The following is a 16,261-nucleotide window of genomic DNA, read 5'->3' as shown; positions in this document are numbered from 1 at the left end:
TAAGGTTGAGTTTTAAACAACATCAGTAAGATACTTAGAATGATGCATTTACAACAGTGCTAGGCACACAGCAAATGCTCAAATGTTAGCTGTGAGGAGGTTTCATGCTGTACTTTAACATACATAGCTGGGCTAACAATCTAACACCACTCTAAACAAACCAGTGTTTCCAACATAGCATCTAACAGGATGTTTGGACATAATATTTTACAATGATTACTAAAAAAACTCTTTTTATCTTCTTTACTGCACTTTCTGACAATATTATCAAATACAGACATATTTCCTTAAGGGAAGCTGGATATTAAAATCTGGACTTATAAAATAGGTTCAAGAATACTTTGTTTTCTGTTAACATTTAAATATTCAAATTAAAAAACAAACACCACTGTGCTCTACCGGTGCCCGGAAGGATTTGAAGCAGCAAAACATTAAGCTTCAATAAAACTGAAAACTCTTTTTAAAAAAAGGCTAGAGCTAAGGACAAAGGTATATATGAATAAGGGAGAAAAACTGTATCAGAACATGATGGCTAAAGGAAGCTACTGTGGTTGAAAATAGAACTGTGCTTCCTCAGAGGACAGACAAAGCAAAGACAGAGGTACTCCCACTCTCTGTTTTAATGAAAGGAAGATGGCCCTTAACCGGGAGGAATACTTTTTTATTTCTAAGCTAGCATGGGATACATGGGGATCACTGATCATGATAATTAGGAACTCTTGACAGTAGTTTAAAAGACAAAAGCAGAGATGGTTTCGGTAAATATCTTGTTCAAGAGAAGCCTCCATTGACTGTCCCAGACTAAGTTCCACAACCAGTACACCCTCCCTCACAAACTGCTCTCTACTTCACTAACCGATAATTTAATCCTTCTAGTAGTTACTCAGGCTAATTAAACCAAGTTGTCCTTGACTCCTATTCATTCTTTCATACCCCTTATCTGACCTGCTAGCAAATATTGTCAGCTCTGTCTTCAAAATATACCCAGATTCTGGTTATTTTTCAAACCAGCTCCATTGCATCCACTTTGACCTAAGTCACCATCATTTCTCCCCAGGATTACTGCAACAGTAATCCTAACTGGTTTCCCTGCTCCACTTCAGTCTGCTGCTGCTAAGTCACTTCAGTCGTGTCCAACTCTGTGTGACCCCACGGATGGCAGCCCACCAGGTTCCGCCATCCCTGGGATTCTCCAGGCAAGAACACTGGAGTGGGTTGCCATTTCCTTCTCCAATACATGAAAGCAAAAAGTGAAAGTGAAGTTGCTCAGTAAGTGTCCGACTTTTCGTGACCCTACCAGGCTCCTCCATCCATGGGATTTTCCAGGCAAGAGTACTGGAGTGGGGTGCCATCGCCTTCTTGAATCCTATTAAAATCTAAGTGTGAGCATGTTATTCCCCTGCTCAAAATCCTCCCATGGGCCCCCGTCTCATTCAGAATAAAAGCCAGAAGTCTCAGGAGGCACTCCGAGATCTAGTTCATCCCCAGGCCCCACTCCTCCTCTGCTGCTTTACCTCCTGGATCTAACCTGTTCCTCTTCTCCCTGTTCTTACCCACACGGTCACACTGGCCTCTTGCCTGTCACAAAATAACTTCAAGCATGCTCCTGGGTCAGGACCCTTGCAATCGGTGTTCCTTCTGCCTAAATGCTCTTCTTCTAAGTAGCCACTTCCTTCAGATCTTAACTCAAATATTAACTTTCTAGTGGAGTCCTTGCCCTCCTACTTAATACTGTAAACACTCCACACACTCACACAAATCACACATGACACCTGTATCTCCTTTTTCTGCATTATTTGTCCCTTCAGCACTGCTATCTATCATACTGTAATTTTACATTATCTTGTTCATTTCCATCTTTCTGACTAAAACACAAACCCCATGAAGCCAGGGTTTTGGTTTTCGTCTTTCTCTGCTGTATCACCCAGTGTTTAGAATAGGGCCTGGTGCACAGTGGATATTCAAATATCTAAGAATGTGGGAGTAAAATTGAGGGCCTGACCATAGCGTATGCTTGCACGGGAGTAATTCTGAAAGTGGGAGTGGGAGATGGAATAACACAGTTGGGTTACGTAGTGTTTCAGGGATCCGATTTGCTACAGGGTCAATGCTTAGAACATAAACACCAAAGAATGGATCACAGATCCTTCAGTTAACTTAAGATGATCATTTGGGATGAGGGGCCAACATGTCACATTAATTTTATAAAGTTTAAAAATAAATTACATTTATTTTATAAAGTTGAATTATGGATGGACTTACACGGGTGCCCTCAGTCTATGTGTCAGAAGGTCATGCATCACGCATGGTTTCTGGGGCACTCTTCTGGAAGACGAGTGGAGTGGGAGTACTCATGTTAGATTTGATTCTATGTTTACATGAGTATTTATTTCTATCCTGCCTCACAAGTACTAGAAGATTTTTATATGATGAAAGTAAGCAATCACAGCTTGAAGAAGATAACCTGGTAAAGAACTCCTCTTTCTAGATATTTACCCTATCTTGCTTCATGACCTCAACATTTTAGACAAAGGGGAAATTTAATTCCCTGTATGGATTAAGGAGGGCTTCCCTGGTGGCCCAAAAGGTAAAGAAACTATCTGCCTGCAATGTAGGAGACTCAGATTCAATTCCTGCGTTGGGAAGATCCCCTGGAGAAGGGAATGGCAACCCACTCCAGTATTCTTGCCTGGAGAATCCATGGACAGAGGAGCCTGGTGGGCTACAGTCCCTGGGCCTGCAGAGTCAGACACGACTGAGTGACTAACACATCCCCCGTTGGCTCAGCAGTAAAGAAACTCCTGCAATGCAGGAGACTCAGAGACATGGGTTCAAGCCCTCAGTTGGGAAGATAACCCGGAGGAGGAAATGACAACCCACTCCAGAAATCCTGCCCAGAAATGCCACAGACAGAGGGAGCCTGGTGGGCCACGGCCCATAGCATCGCAGAGAGTCAGCCACAGCTCAAGACGTGATCTTAATCAAACACAGATTTAGATATTAAGATCACTGATAAAAGAATTGAGCCATTCAGACTATCTTTCTTGAGAATGCATTTAGGACACCTAAACACAACTTTTTTCTTTTTGGTCAGAATACTGACATTCCCTTAATACAACTGAGTAAGTAAAAGTATTCTATTAGTCATTGGCAAAATGTCTAATAATTAAACTGCTTGAGTAATTAAGATGCTTGAACAGAAAAACATATGACTAATGACTTAAATTATCTAAGTTTTCATAACTTTAATTTGACAGAAAATGAACCAGATTTTTCCCAATTGATAGGAGGAAGTTCAGACACCTCCGGAAGAACACGAACCTTTTATGATTACTGAGGCACTGCTTAAACAGTCTAGTTATGCAGCTTACTAACAGCTATCTCTCTAGCAGGGTTTAACTTAGAAAAAGGCTGCAATTACTCAACCACTAAAGAAGTTCCTTTATTAACAGGGAAGACATAGCTTCCTAAGAGAACCAGAGAATAAAGAGTTACATTACATGCAAACTCCTCACCTATTTCAAGTGAATATTTCTGGAGTGTGGACTGGTTTTGTCCACAAGTTTTCACTTCTGGTTTCCCATTCTAAGTTATGGAAAAATGAACTCACAGAAACAAATTCAAGTATCTATTTTGAAAAGTATTTACTTAGTTTGAATAAATTAATTGCAAATAAAAATTAGCTACAATATATAGCCTGAATAGAAATTACTAGAACAAATACAACATAGGACTTGATTTCCTTGCATTAGTCACAAAGCATGTGACAATCTAAAAAACTTCAAAATCAACTGTATTTCTTTGAAAAAGGAGTAACAGCAGTTACTGGTACATCACAACTAGTCAACTTATAATACAAGTTTCCTGACATGCATTTCCTGAGTGAACCCAAATGATCATTTTTTTAAAACAAGTAAATTTTGACAAGTAAAGTAAAATAGTTCATGGCTTCCAAGCAACAGGTTTTGTTTTTTAAAAACCAAAAGAAAATTCAGAACAGTATCATAACAGGATAAATTAAAGCTATGCTACCACATACAAAATCTTGCTAGAGTCAATTAAGTATAATACAACTTTTTGAACTAAAGGAAAACAAATCAAAAGATTAAAAAAATGATTCTGTCTAACCTAAAAGTGTACTGATTTTTACAAGTGTCACAAAGGGTTTGATGTAGTGCAGCTGTCTATACTTTCCTTGTGGGTATTAAAAAAAAAAAAACACACAAAAACGGGTGGGTGGGGGAAAGGGAGAGAAAATGTTTTCTTCCTTCTGAAACCAAAGAACTTACTGGAAATGAAGAATAAACTGACCATGCAAGCATGTCCCTCTATTTGGCTGTCACTGGTGCTCACCTGCCAACCAAATACTTCCTTGAGTCACACTGTGGCAAATGTCCTTTTAGGATTCAAACCCACAGTTAAGGCTGGTCTGTTAAATTAAAAAAAAAACCAACAAAAAAGCACTGTTGTCATTCAACCCTTCAAGACAACCCTTCAAATCTTTCTACGTTTTTTAACACCTGAATAAGTCCAAATACAGGATAGTTAATTCAGCATTCTTCTTCTAAAAGCAAATCAAGTCACTCTCCTTTCTTGTTAATTTATGCTTTTTCTCATGGGAATGATTTTTTTCTAGAAACAGTGAACAGATGAACCACAGTTTATATCTAAAAAATAAACTTGCCAAATGTTGCTGATACTAAAAACAGATTAGTTATTGTGGGAGAAAAATAGATAATCTAGATTAAATTGCATTTTCAAAGGAGCATATAAAATGTTTCTTAGCGTTAAGTTTTCGTTATAGTACTATACTCGGAAGAAACATTAAGGAAAAAATTCTTTCCCGATTACCTTTAATGTGGTTAAAAACAAACACCTCTTACATAGTGGTAATTAATATGAATCTGTTTTTACAAAGTATTCTAATTTACCAAATTTCATATTTAAATGGGGTGGGGAGAGAGTCTCTCCTGTCCTTCTTCCTAACTCTGCAAATCCTTGAGCTACGCTTGCTAAACTACCATTCTCACCAGGAGTGTGAGACCATTGTCACCATGCTACTCTACCAGGAACATTCTAAGATATTTTCTATAATAAAGATAAATAGAAAAAAAGTTAATATACATGTTGCTGTATTTTACAATTTTGCAACAAACTGTAAACTAACATAGTTTGAACCAACAGTACCCTCAGTTATACAAAACAATTTTTCAACACTGAGGATGGGTGATTCAAAAACACTAAAAGGAAGGCATCAAATTAGACTATGTCTTTTTCTCCTCAAAATATATTTTCAAAACTCAGAAATCAGAAGTCTGGTACTTTCGAAAATCCCTTTGCTTGATTTTCTCAGATTTTTGCTCAGAAATTGCTACTATTTATTACAAATGTTTTTAAAAAATCTTCATCTTAATGCAAACGACCAAAGCAGAAAAACTGTGACGTGGACGACAGGTTGGAAAGCCCAGATCACTTAGCTTATAAATGTTTAATGTAGTCCTGGAGGACAACTGTCTGTTAGTCTAGAGGTCCTTGGAAAATAAGTCTGATGTAGCCTTGTTCACCAGCCAACTGATGTGCACAGAAGGGACAGGCGGCATGAAAAGTGTGAGTACCGTGAGGAAGCGGGATCTGGGACCAATAGGCAGTTGTCTTTTCTGAACACACATGCCCACATGGGCTAAACGCATGGGTTGGAGGGCCGGCGTCCACATAAAATCCAGCTTCACATCCAAGCCACAAAGGGACATAGGGACCAACAGACCTACACATAGGACATTCACGATCTTTTCCATCACGTTCTTCTTTGTTTCCCCAGTTATGATAGCCATGCACATGGCCGCAGTTTAGATACACCCAGGGTTGTTTTTCATCAACGACATCTTTTCTCTTCATGCTGGGAAATGCTAGTGTGTTGAACCCTACAGGGCACTGAGGTCGCGCTGCATTGATTTCCTGTCTTAAAGCTTCTAAATGCTTCACCGTAGGAGTGTGGGACAGGCCTTCTGCAGTACGCCACAGCAATGTTGCGCCACAGAGATCAATTAATGAGCCATCTTGTAACTGATTGGTTTCAATTTCCACCTAGAAGAAACAAGAATCAAAAAACACACACTCACCACGGAGTTTTGGATTTTTACTTCAGAGTTTTGGTCTTACAAGCTCCTTGCTCAAGAATCGAGATTTCCTCTGGTTGTTTATTGAAGAAACTTGAATGGCAGTCATGAAAAATACAGGTTTCAAAATCAAGGATCAAATATTAAGCAGTAACACATCTTTTCAGAGTTATAGTAAAGATAATTTATGATTAAACCATCTGACTAATCAGTTAGCTTAATATTTACAATTTGGTAAATATCTTGGTCAAAGATATACAGATACAAGTAGAAAATACACAGAGTGTTGTTTAAATTGGGAAAGCTTAGGTTTTAAAATATATTAACAAAATATAAAAGAATATATTTTTAGAGTGTCCTCATTGAAAAACTAGGATACTATCCTCCTGGTATAGTGTTTGGAAGTTAGAGCTTGATAGCCACACTTTGTACTTTGTATCAGCAAAAGATTTAATAGTTTTGGGGAATATGTAATGCATTCAGTCCAACTCACCCTACGAAGTCTACTGTAATTAAGAAGTTTACATCTTAGTACTCACCATTTTCCCTCTCTGCTGAGCTGATCTGGTTTCACGCAGGCTAAACACATTTCCACACACTGATATTTCTCTCCATATTCCCGGTTTGGAGTCTTCTGTGAACCCATTGCGTGGATGCATAACAAGAACGCCATTAGTGGTCAGGCCATCCATCTGTCCATCTGATGTCTTCCATTTGGCAGCCTTCTCCTAGCAGGAAAAATAGCTTCTGTTTATTTGTAAACTGGGAAACTGAAGTGGTTGTGAAAGGCAACATTTAGGAAAAAAGCTTTTTACCCCAAGAAAGATGTTTTTTGATGAGTCAAATCCTGCAGCATAAATCCGTGCTGTAAAGGGGGGATTCCGTTCACATATGATTCTACAGGCAAATCTTGATATGGTGCTCTGCACTGACTGTGTATCAGAATTACTTTGACTTCCAGGAACTGTGTCAGTTACTACAAAATCAATGGGACTTTCAGTCGACCGGCCAATCTAAGAGAAAAAGAAATATCTATAAAACTATTGAAAGGAACACAGAGGAAAATTCACTCAAAGGCACAAACAATAGGGTGAAATCATCAAGCCTCTGAAATTTCTAAAGCTCAAACTTGTCACACTTAACTCTGGGGGCATCTATACCCTTGAAAACCAACCTGTCCGATTTCCTCTAATGTAGTAATCACTTAGAGCACAGAATTAAGTAGGAACTTACAACCCAGAATATAGGAAACCCTTAAGAATGAAGAGTTTAGGATGGCTGAGATTTCTAAGTGAGTGCAGATTTTAATTTTAACCCCTTGGGAAAGAAATATGTCTACCACATATTACTCTAGTTTCCTTAACAGAACACAATGAACATAAAAGTAAATCTTCTATGATGACTCCAGGACATTACACTATGAATACTGTTTCTATTAAGCTGAAGTGCAGTGATGTCTTTGGGTCCTATAAAGGTGTAGAAGAACACTGATCCCTATGTTAAAACCTTACAAAGCCATGCTTTGAGGTCTTATGTCTACTTCACAGATTTTCTCCTGTCTTTTCTGTCAGGCTGTTAACTCTCATTTCTTGCTGATGGGTATACTTGTTTCTGCAGCATACTCCTCCTTGAACCAGCTACTCTTAATTCTGCTATGGGTTGAGAAATCAGATAACCAAACTTCAAAGAACAGTATTTCAAAAGGTTCTTGGCGGTGGCCTAAGGGATTCTCTAGGGAGTTAGAGAAAAGGAATTTCAGTATATGGACTCTGTGGCATTTATTTGATATGCCTAAATGTCTCTTCTGTTTTCTTCCTGGTTCTTGGCCATATTTTAGAGACAAGTTTCCTTGAACAGTGTTCTGCTGGATGAGGTGTCAGTGAAGTAAAAACATCTTCAAATTTACTAGCTAGTAAATTAATTTCATTTTGAAAGATCAAAGTTGAAAAAATGAAATCGGTGGAAAAGAAGGCAAAAGTGACAATTATCACAGGGTATTAAACATTTAGAAATCAGTTCATTAACGTATTTGTTATAAAGTAGTATCATAGGACTTCCCTAGTGGTACAATGGTTAAGAACCTGCCTACCAATGCAGGGGACAGATCTGATCCTTGGTCTGGGAGGATCCCATGTGTCATGGGACGACCAAGTCCAAACACTGTAACTACTGAAGCCCACAAGCCTAGAGCCTGTGCTCTGTCACAGGAAAAGCCACCACAATGAGAAGCCCGCTCACTGTAACAGAGCTGCCCACACTCACTGCAACTAGAGAGAGCTTGCTTGCAGCAATGAAGATCCAGCACAGCCAAAAACAACTAACACTGAATAAGTAATATCATAAAAGATAAAGAAAATTGTTACTGAGAAAAACTACTGACCCTTTATAAAGAGGATGACTCTTAAGTTGCTCTTTGCATAGTTGAGTTTTAAGAATTCCTTTTATCAACACACTTTCAGATAAAACTAGTGTTTTTATCCTGCCACTAAGTACAAAGACTTATTTAGTCTGGATAGTTTTAGGGGGAAATTTATTGATTAAAAAAATGTAACATTTGGATGTTCCTTTTCTTTATTTCTAAGAATACGATATCTAAAGAAAATGGTCTTAAACCTTTGGAACTAAAAATATTTCTACTATTCTAAAAAATTCAGCATTCCATTAAGAGGGTTGACTATAAAGTGACTTTAAAGAAATATTTTGTTACTGACTACAGCAAAGACACCTCCAGGCCTTTTTATCTTCATTTTATCTCATAAATTTAAGAAAAAGTGTAAAGTCATTGGGACAATAATTATAAGAACAACATTATGAGGCACTTTATATCCTATTTAAGTTTGTTTCAAAAAAGCCCAAGGCTTTACAAAAACCCAATATTGAGAGACGATGTCATGAATATCAAGAATCTTGCTTATGTCTTTAAGGTTTGGCTTTTCTATCACTGATTTATAAAATCATCAGTACTGGATTGGTACAAAGAATGAGAGAAATAAAAACTTACTATACCATTAGCTTTGACCAAATATGTGCTGAGAAGAAAGTTTAACTTCACGTATATGATATGAATAATTAGAAACTGTACTTTTAGTTGCCTAGAGAGGAAAGTGAGAAGTAACAGCAAAAAAGATCATAAATGTGTATAAAATATCCCTTGGTTTCTTTTTTGGATAATAATAGATAATAGTAATTTTTACAGCTACCAATACTAGTAGCTAAGTGTTTACCAGGTACCTGGCACAGTTCTGAATACTTCAGAGGGACTAACACATTTAAGCTTCCTAATAGTCATCTGAAGGAAGTTCTATTATCTCACTTTATAGGAGGAAACTGATGCAGAGAGTGGCTAAGTAATGTTTACCAGAAATTCTGATATCAGAGCCCATCTCTTACCCATGCTATGTGGACTTTTATACATGGGGTTTAGAAATCAAAATATATTTTAATGAAATGCATTAAGTGTGATAACCTTTAAGCTGACCACAGCGAAAGTCAATTACAACAGGTTTTTAACCTTTTTTTGTTTTTTAAGAAAAAAAGTTTAGATGTTATAATACCTGAAACATATCAGTGTTGCTGTCATGAGTATATTCAACCACTACTGTCTGTGCTCGAGACAAGGTGTATGATATGCTATGCTGGTCCTTATTGCTTATTGCCTAAGAAAAAAAAAGATTAATAGCAGAAATTAGCAGGTACATCAATCTAAATAGATAACCATAATAGATAAAAGATAACCTTTTTTTCAAAAAAAAAAGAGAGGGAGCTGTGCTCATTATACTATAACAATGTAATTGGAAAAAGAATTTGAGAAAGAAGAGATACATATAAATGTATAACTGAATCACCCTGTTGCACACCCAACACTAATACATTGTATTGGAGTATATGTACTCCAACATAAAACAAAAGTTAAAAAAAAAATACCACTATATTGCTTCAAGGGTAAGTCAACTATTTTATAATTACAAAACAAAACATCTCTTATGTCACTGCTGGTATTCATTTCAACCATACACAGACGTATAAAAATATATATGTTAATACATAATCAAGGACATCACTGCTGCTACTTTGAATAAAATGTTTGATCAATTGAGAATAAGAAAAATAGAGGTTTTTATTCTTTCTTTAAAAAACAATGATCTATTTATTACATGTATGACATATTTTCCCCCTGAAATTTAGAGATTAATAACTTGCATAACCTTTGCTGTGACAGTGGTTTCTTAGAGTGAGTGGAGTACAGAAGAATTTAGGCAGACCTCATTTTATTATGCTTCACAGATAACTGAATTTTTTATAAACTGAAGATTTGTGGCAACTCTGCATTGTCAGATGATGGTTAGCATTTAGCGTTAAAAGTACTTTAAAATTAAGGGCTTTCCTGGTGGCTCAATGGTGGGAAAGTCCATGGAGAGGGGAGCCTAGTAGGCTACAGTCGATGAGGTCGCAAGAGTTGGACACAACTGAGTAACTTTCATGATGCTATTACTGAACACTTAGTTCTCAGTCACTCAGTCATATCCGACTCTTTGTGACTGATGGACTGTAGCCCGCCTGGTCCTCTATCCCTGGGGTTCTCCAGGCAAGAATACTGGAGTGGGTTGCCATTCCCTTCTTCTGGGGATCTTCCTGACCCATGGATTGAACCCAGGTCTCCTAAATGGAGGTGGTTATTTACCAGGTGGATTCTTCACTCTCTGAGCCACCAGGGAAGCCTGCACACTTAGGGGACCACAGCATGGTGCAAACATAACTTTTATATATATATTAGGAAATGAAACCAGTTGTGATTTGCTTTATTGTGGTGGTCTGAAACTGATCCCAAAATATATCTGAGGTCTATCTGTGCACTGAAGCAATTACAGAGTAAAAACATAAGTTCACTGTATAAAAAAATTGTAAAATCTGAGTCTCCATTATAAGTATTTCAAGTTATAAGATACTTAAAAATCAAATCCCAGATAGAAAATGAAAGCAGTACTCAGTACTGCTCTGATAAGGAGAAAACACAAAATCTTGCAAGACAAGATTATTTATTTAAGAATCTTATTTAATAACTCAAAGAGGCTTAAAGTTAACAAATAAGCAAAGTTAACTGGTTTTTCTAGCCACTCTGTGACTCTATAGATGACAAGTATTTGCCATATGCTAGGCTAGATACAGAAAAATTCATAGAATGATTAAACATACCAAAGGAAATGGATATAATGCTTATGACTGTACTTTTGACATATGCCAAACTAAAAACATTGTTAAAAAGAACTTCTCAGTTTTGTTTTCGGGCGTTTTCTATGCATATGAGTTGATGATAATATCAGAGGGGGAAAAACCTGCACAGAGGAAGTGGAAACAGGCTGTGTAAAAGAAACAGAGAAAGACACAGAAGAATGATTATATGCAGCAAAGAGGCTAAATGAAAACAAAAAAACACTTTCGTAATTAGAACTTTGGTATTATGAAATTTTACTTGGTTTCAATTGGTAGCTAACCTGTAATGATAAAGTCTTCATAGTTTTAAGATAATTAAGACTGTGAAATTTTCAAATATACAAAAAGAATATATAAATACCTGGGTACTAACTACCCAACTTTTATCATTCTTACTAATACCATTTCTGCTTCTGATATTTTAAAAGAAATTAAACTGCAGATATAATGAAGGCTGCTTATATGTCCTTCCCTACTCCTGTCTCTGTAGAGGAACTGAACCTCAAGAGTACAGTTAACGTCACTCCCATGCACTTTAACAGGCTTTATATGCAGGCTTTACCACACATTGATGCACTCATAAACATGACAAAATGGTTTTAAAGATTTAAAAATCTATAATTACTTTATCTCAACATTAAGCAGCTGACTTTTCAATGAAATAATTTTTTAGTACTTTGGCCATTAATTCTTAAAGGCTAAAGGGATTTAAAAACACAGGTTTTGTATACTTTGAGATTATAAACTGTGTTTTTTTAAACTATGAGATCTACTCAGATTGAGAATACAGAGCTGTGTCAAGTTAAATTCTCACTGGATTGGAAGTCAGGGTTTAAGCACTCATCCCAGATGACTGCTAGACTAAACAGTTAGTTTTCTCCCTGACCTCATTATACACTCCTCCAAAACTGAAAAAGCAGAAAGTCAATTTTTGATCCCTAAGATTCCTGCTGCCTAGTAAAGATGCAAAGGAGCCAGCAATGAAACATGAGAAGTATGACAGTAAAAACATGAAGAGACGTACACAACAGGAAATTACAGAAGCAAGGCTTAGAAAGATTTCCCTAGGATAGTAGTTCTTAACCAGAGGTAGTGTCAGCTGTGTAAGGGGCGTTTGCCGGCTGTGTTTGCTGGCCATCACAATGATTTGAGGGCTGAAATGGCATTCAGTGGGAAGGGACCAAGAATATTAGGTTGGTGCAAAAGTAATGGCTGTTCTGCATTGTTGAACTCTGCCTTTAATACTGGAATAAATTCCTAAATAAATGTGGCTATGTTATTATACATCATTTTAATGTGCATTTCTCACTTTATTTTTTTTGCTAATGACTTATTACTTGTTTATATTTATTTTAGACTACAGAAATGATGCTAGATATAAAGCAAATTTGGGCAATTTTTTTATTCGAGTTCAAAACGGGTCATAACGTAGCAGAGACAACTTGTAACATCAATAATGCATCTGGCCCAGGAACTGCTAGTGAACGTACAGTGCAGTGGTGGTTCAAGAAGTTTTGCAAAGGAGACAAGCGCCTTGAAGATGACGAGTGTGGTGGCTGGCTATCAGAAGTTGACAGTGACCAACTGAAAGCATCACTGAAGCGGATCCTCTTATAACTACACAAGAAATTGCCAAAGAATTCAACGTCGACCATTCTACGGTCATTTGGCATTTGAAGCAAATTAGAAAGGTAAAAAATCTTGGTAAGTGGGTGCCTAATGAGCTGACTGCAAATCAAAAAAATCATTTTGAAGTGACATCCTCTCTTATTCTACACAACAACAAACCATTTTTCAACCGGATTGTGACATGTGACGAAAAGTGGATTTTATACAACTGGCAATGATCAACTCAGTGGTTGGACTGAGAAGCTCCAGAGCCCTTCTCAAAGCCAAACTTGCACCAAAAAAATGTCATGGTCACTGTTTGGTGGCCTGCTGCCCATATGATCCACTATAGCTTTCGGAATCCTGGTGAACCGTTACATCTGAGAAACATGTTCAGCAAATCAATCAGATGCACCCAAAACTGCAACACCTGTAGCCGGCAATGGTCAACAGCAAGGGCCCAATTCTGCTCCATGACAATGCCCGGCCACACACTGCACAATCAATGCTTCAACAATTAAATGAATTGGGCTATGGAGTTTTGTCTCATTCACCATATTCACTGACTCTCTTGCCAACCAACTACCACTTCTTCAAGCATCTTGACAACTTTTTGCAGGGAAAACACTTCTACAACCAGGAGGCGGCAGAAAATGCTTTCCAAGAGTTCATGGAATCCTGAAGCACAGAGTTTTATACTACAAGAATAAACAAAATTACTTCTCATTGGCAAAAATGTGTTGATTGTAACAGTTCCTATTTTGATTAATATAAAGACATATTTGAGCCTCTTAATTGCACCCATCTCACACGCTAATAAAGTAATGTTCAAAATTCCCTAAGCCAGGCTTCAGCAATACATGAACCGTGAACTTCCTGATGTTCAAGCTGGTTTTAGAGAAGGCAGAGGAACCAGAGATCAAATTGCCAACATCCACTGGATCATGGAAAAAGCAAGAGAGTTCCAGAAAAACATCTATTTCTGCTTTACTGACTATGCCAAAGCCTTTGACTGTGTGGATCACAATCAACTGTGGAAAATTCTGAAAGCGACAGGAACACCAGACCACCTGACCTGCCTCTTGAGAAACCTACATGCAGGTCAGGAATCAACAGTCAGAACTGGACATGGAACAACAGACTGGTTCCAAATAGGAAAAGGAGTACGTCAAGGCTGTATATTGTCACCCTGCTTATTTAACTTCTATGCAGAGTACATCATGAGAAACACTGGGCTAGAAGAAGCACAAGCTGGAATCAAGATTGCTGGGAGAAATATCAATAACCTCAGATATGCAGATGACACCACCCTTATGGCAGAAAGTGAAGAGGAGCTAAAAAGCCTCTTGATGAAAGTGAAAGAGGAGAGTGAAAAAGTTGGCTTAGAGCTCAACATTCAGAAAACGAAGATCATGGCATCTGGTCCCATCACTCCATGGGAAATAGATGGGGAAACAGTGTCAGACTTTATTTTTGGGGGCTCCAAAATCACTGCAGATGGTGACTGCAGCCGTGAAATTAAAAGACGCTTACTCCTTGGAAGGAACGTTATGACCAACCTAGATAGCATATTGAAAAGCAGAGACATTACTTTGCCGACTAAGGTCCGTCTAGTCAAGGCTATGGTTTTTCCAGTGGTCATGTATGGATGTGAGAGTTGGACTGTGAAGAAGGCTGAGTGCCGAAGAATGGATGCTTTTGAACTGTGGTGTTGGTGAAGACTCTTGAGAGTCCCTTGGACTGCAAGGAGATCCAACCAGTCCATTGTAAAGGAGATCAGTCCTGGGTGTTCTTTGGAAGGAATGATGCTAAAGCTGAAACTCCACTACTTTGGCCACCTCATGCGAAGAGTTGGCTCATTGGAAAAGACTCTGATGCTGGGAGGGATTGAGGGCAGGAGGAGAAGGGGACGACAGAGGATGAGACGGCTGGATGGCATCACCGACTCGATGGACCTGAGTCTGAGTGAACTTTGGGAGGTGGTGATGGACAGGGAGGCCTGGCGTGCTGCGATTCAAGGGGTTGCAAAGAGTCAGACACGACTGAGCGACTGAACTGAACTGAAAATGATTTGAAATTCACGGTTCGAAATCGTAATTACTTTCGCACCAACCTAATATTAAATATCCTGTAACAGGTGGGACAGTCCTGAATAAAGAATTGGCACACCCAAAATGCCAAGAGCACTTCAGTGGGGAAATACTGGAAAGAAGTTCCTCAGATCAATAAACCTTTCACTCTACCACCTGCTTATTATTTATCAGCACATCCCTTCTTTGCAAAAGAACAGAAACAAACATGTAAAAGAAAACGGTCACTTTTCTGCATTCCCTGGCCCTTAAATGACTCCTCGAGGACTCTTGCTTAGACACCACACTGGATATAAAACAAAGCCAAAAGTCCAGGGACCACAAATGTGACTTAAAACAAGGCACTATATGCCAATTTCACTCTCATTTATTTTTAATCTACAAAAATATACCTCAGATGGTGTAATATTAATGTACATTCTAGAGTTGCTTAAAGATACAGATACTTCCAGATGTAAATAACTCTTTGTAATGTTTATTCATTCACCACAGCATCAAATTTAGTCTGTGTCGTAAAATTGGAAGTAGAAGAATACATAGGAAATTTAAGATCTGAAATGTCCTCTTACTGTCTATCACTCTAGGAAAAGTCCAAGTGTCCTGAAATGATGGCCTAGCTTCTGGGAATTTTAGTTGGGAATAAAAACGGGGTTAGAAGCATGAAGTAGGCCAGGAGACTGAGAAGTTGTGTTATAGACACAACTGGGTATTTGCTTTCACAGCTTTGATTTGATTTAATAATTAATGAAAGTCTACTGTGTTTAAGGCACTATGCTACAAAGCTGTGGGGATCATAAAAAATAAAAAGAGCATCCACAAAACCTTTGATAAAGACTATTTAATTAAAAAAATGATCTCATCCAAACATGTTTCTAGGCCCTGAATACATATATTCTGTACCACGCTCCTTGCCCAGCTCAGGGAGGTCCCTCGAGTAATAGCGGGAACACACTACATCCCAGGGCAATCCCACAATTCCAAATTCTAGATGAATCCCCATTCCTCCTTCACCCCCACTTTTTTTTTTTAATGACAAAAAAGGAATTATTTCCTTCTAATTTCTACTCATGGATCCCAGTGTGTCATTAAAAAAAAAAGTCCTATGCCCTTTTAGATGGCATTTCTTTAGATATCCTATCTCCCAAGTGTCTTCTCCCATCCAAACAAAAGGAAACTTCTGGGATGCAATGTGAAGGGTCTGCTAGAGAACATAAACAGCAAATAAAAGTCTTCCAA

The 16,261-nt window shown here is 37.9% G+C and overlaps 1 protein-coding gene across 4 annotated transcripts in view; it reads right to left on the bottom strand.

Annotated features, from left to right (window-relative positions):
* Positions 1-3,627: 3,627 nt before the first annotated feature.
* Positions 3,628-16,261, bottom strand: part of PELI1 (pellino E3 ubiquitin protein ligase 1) — a 57,800-nt gene continuing 45,166 nt past the window's right edge. For 3 of the 4 annotated variants that reach the window (XM_060412041.1, XM_060412042.1, XM_004005841.4), the window contains 4 exons: positions 9,671-9,772; positions 6,932-7,129; positions 6,656-6,844; positions 3,628-6,084 (listed from right to left, as the gene is read on the bottom strand). In XM_060412041.1, coding sequence (XP_060268024.1) covers positions 5,518-6,084; positions 6,656-6,844; positions 6,932-7,129; positions 9,671-9,772 — 1,056 coding nt within the window. In that variant the 3' untranslated portion in view covers positions 3,628-5,517. The remainder of the gene's footprint in view (positions 6,085-6,655; positions 6,845-6,931; positions 7,130-9,670; positions 9,773-16,261) is intronic. The other variant, XM_042245992.1, reaches the window with a different exon arrangement.

The sequence above is a fragment of the Ovis aries genome, chromosome 3 (genome assembly GCF_016772045.2).
Source record: "Ovis aries strain OAR_USU_Benz2616 breed Rambouillet chromosome 3, ARS-UI_Ramb_v3.0, whole genome shotgun sequence".
Classification (NCBI taxonomy): domain Eukaryota; kingdom Metazoa; phylum Chordata; class Mammalia; order Artiodactyla; family Bovidae; genus Ovis; species Ovis aries.
This window is presented reverse-complemented; position numbering and strand designations above follow the sequence as displayed.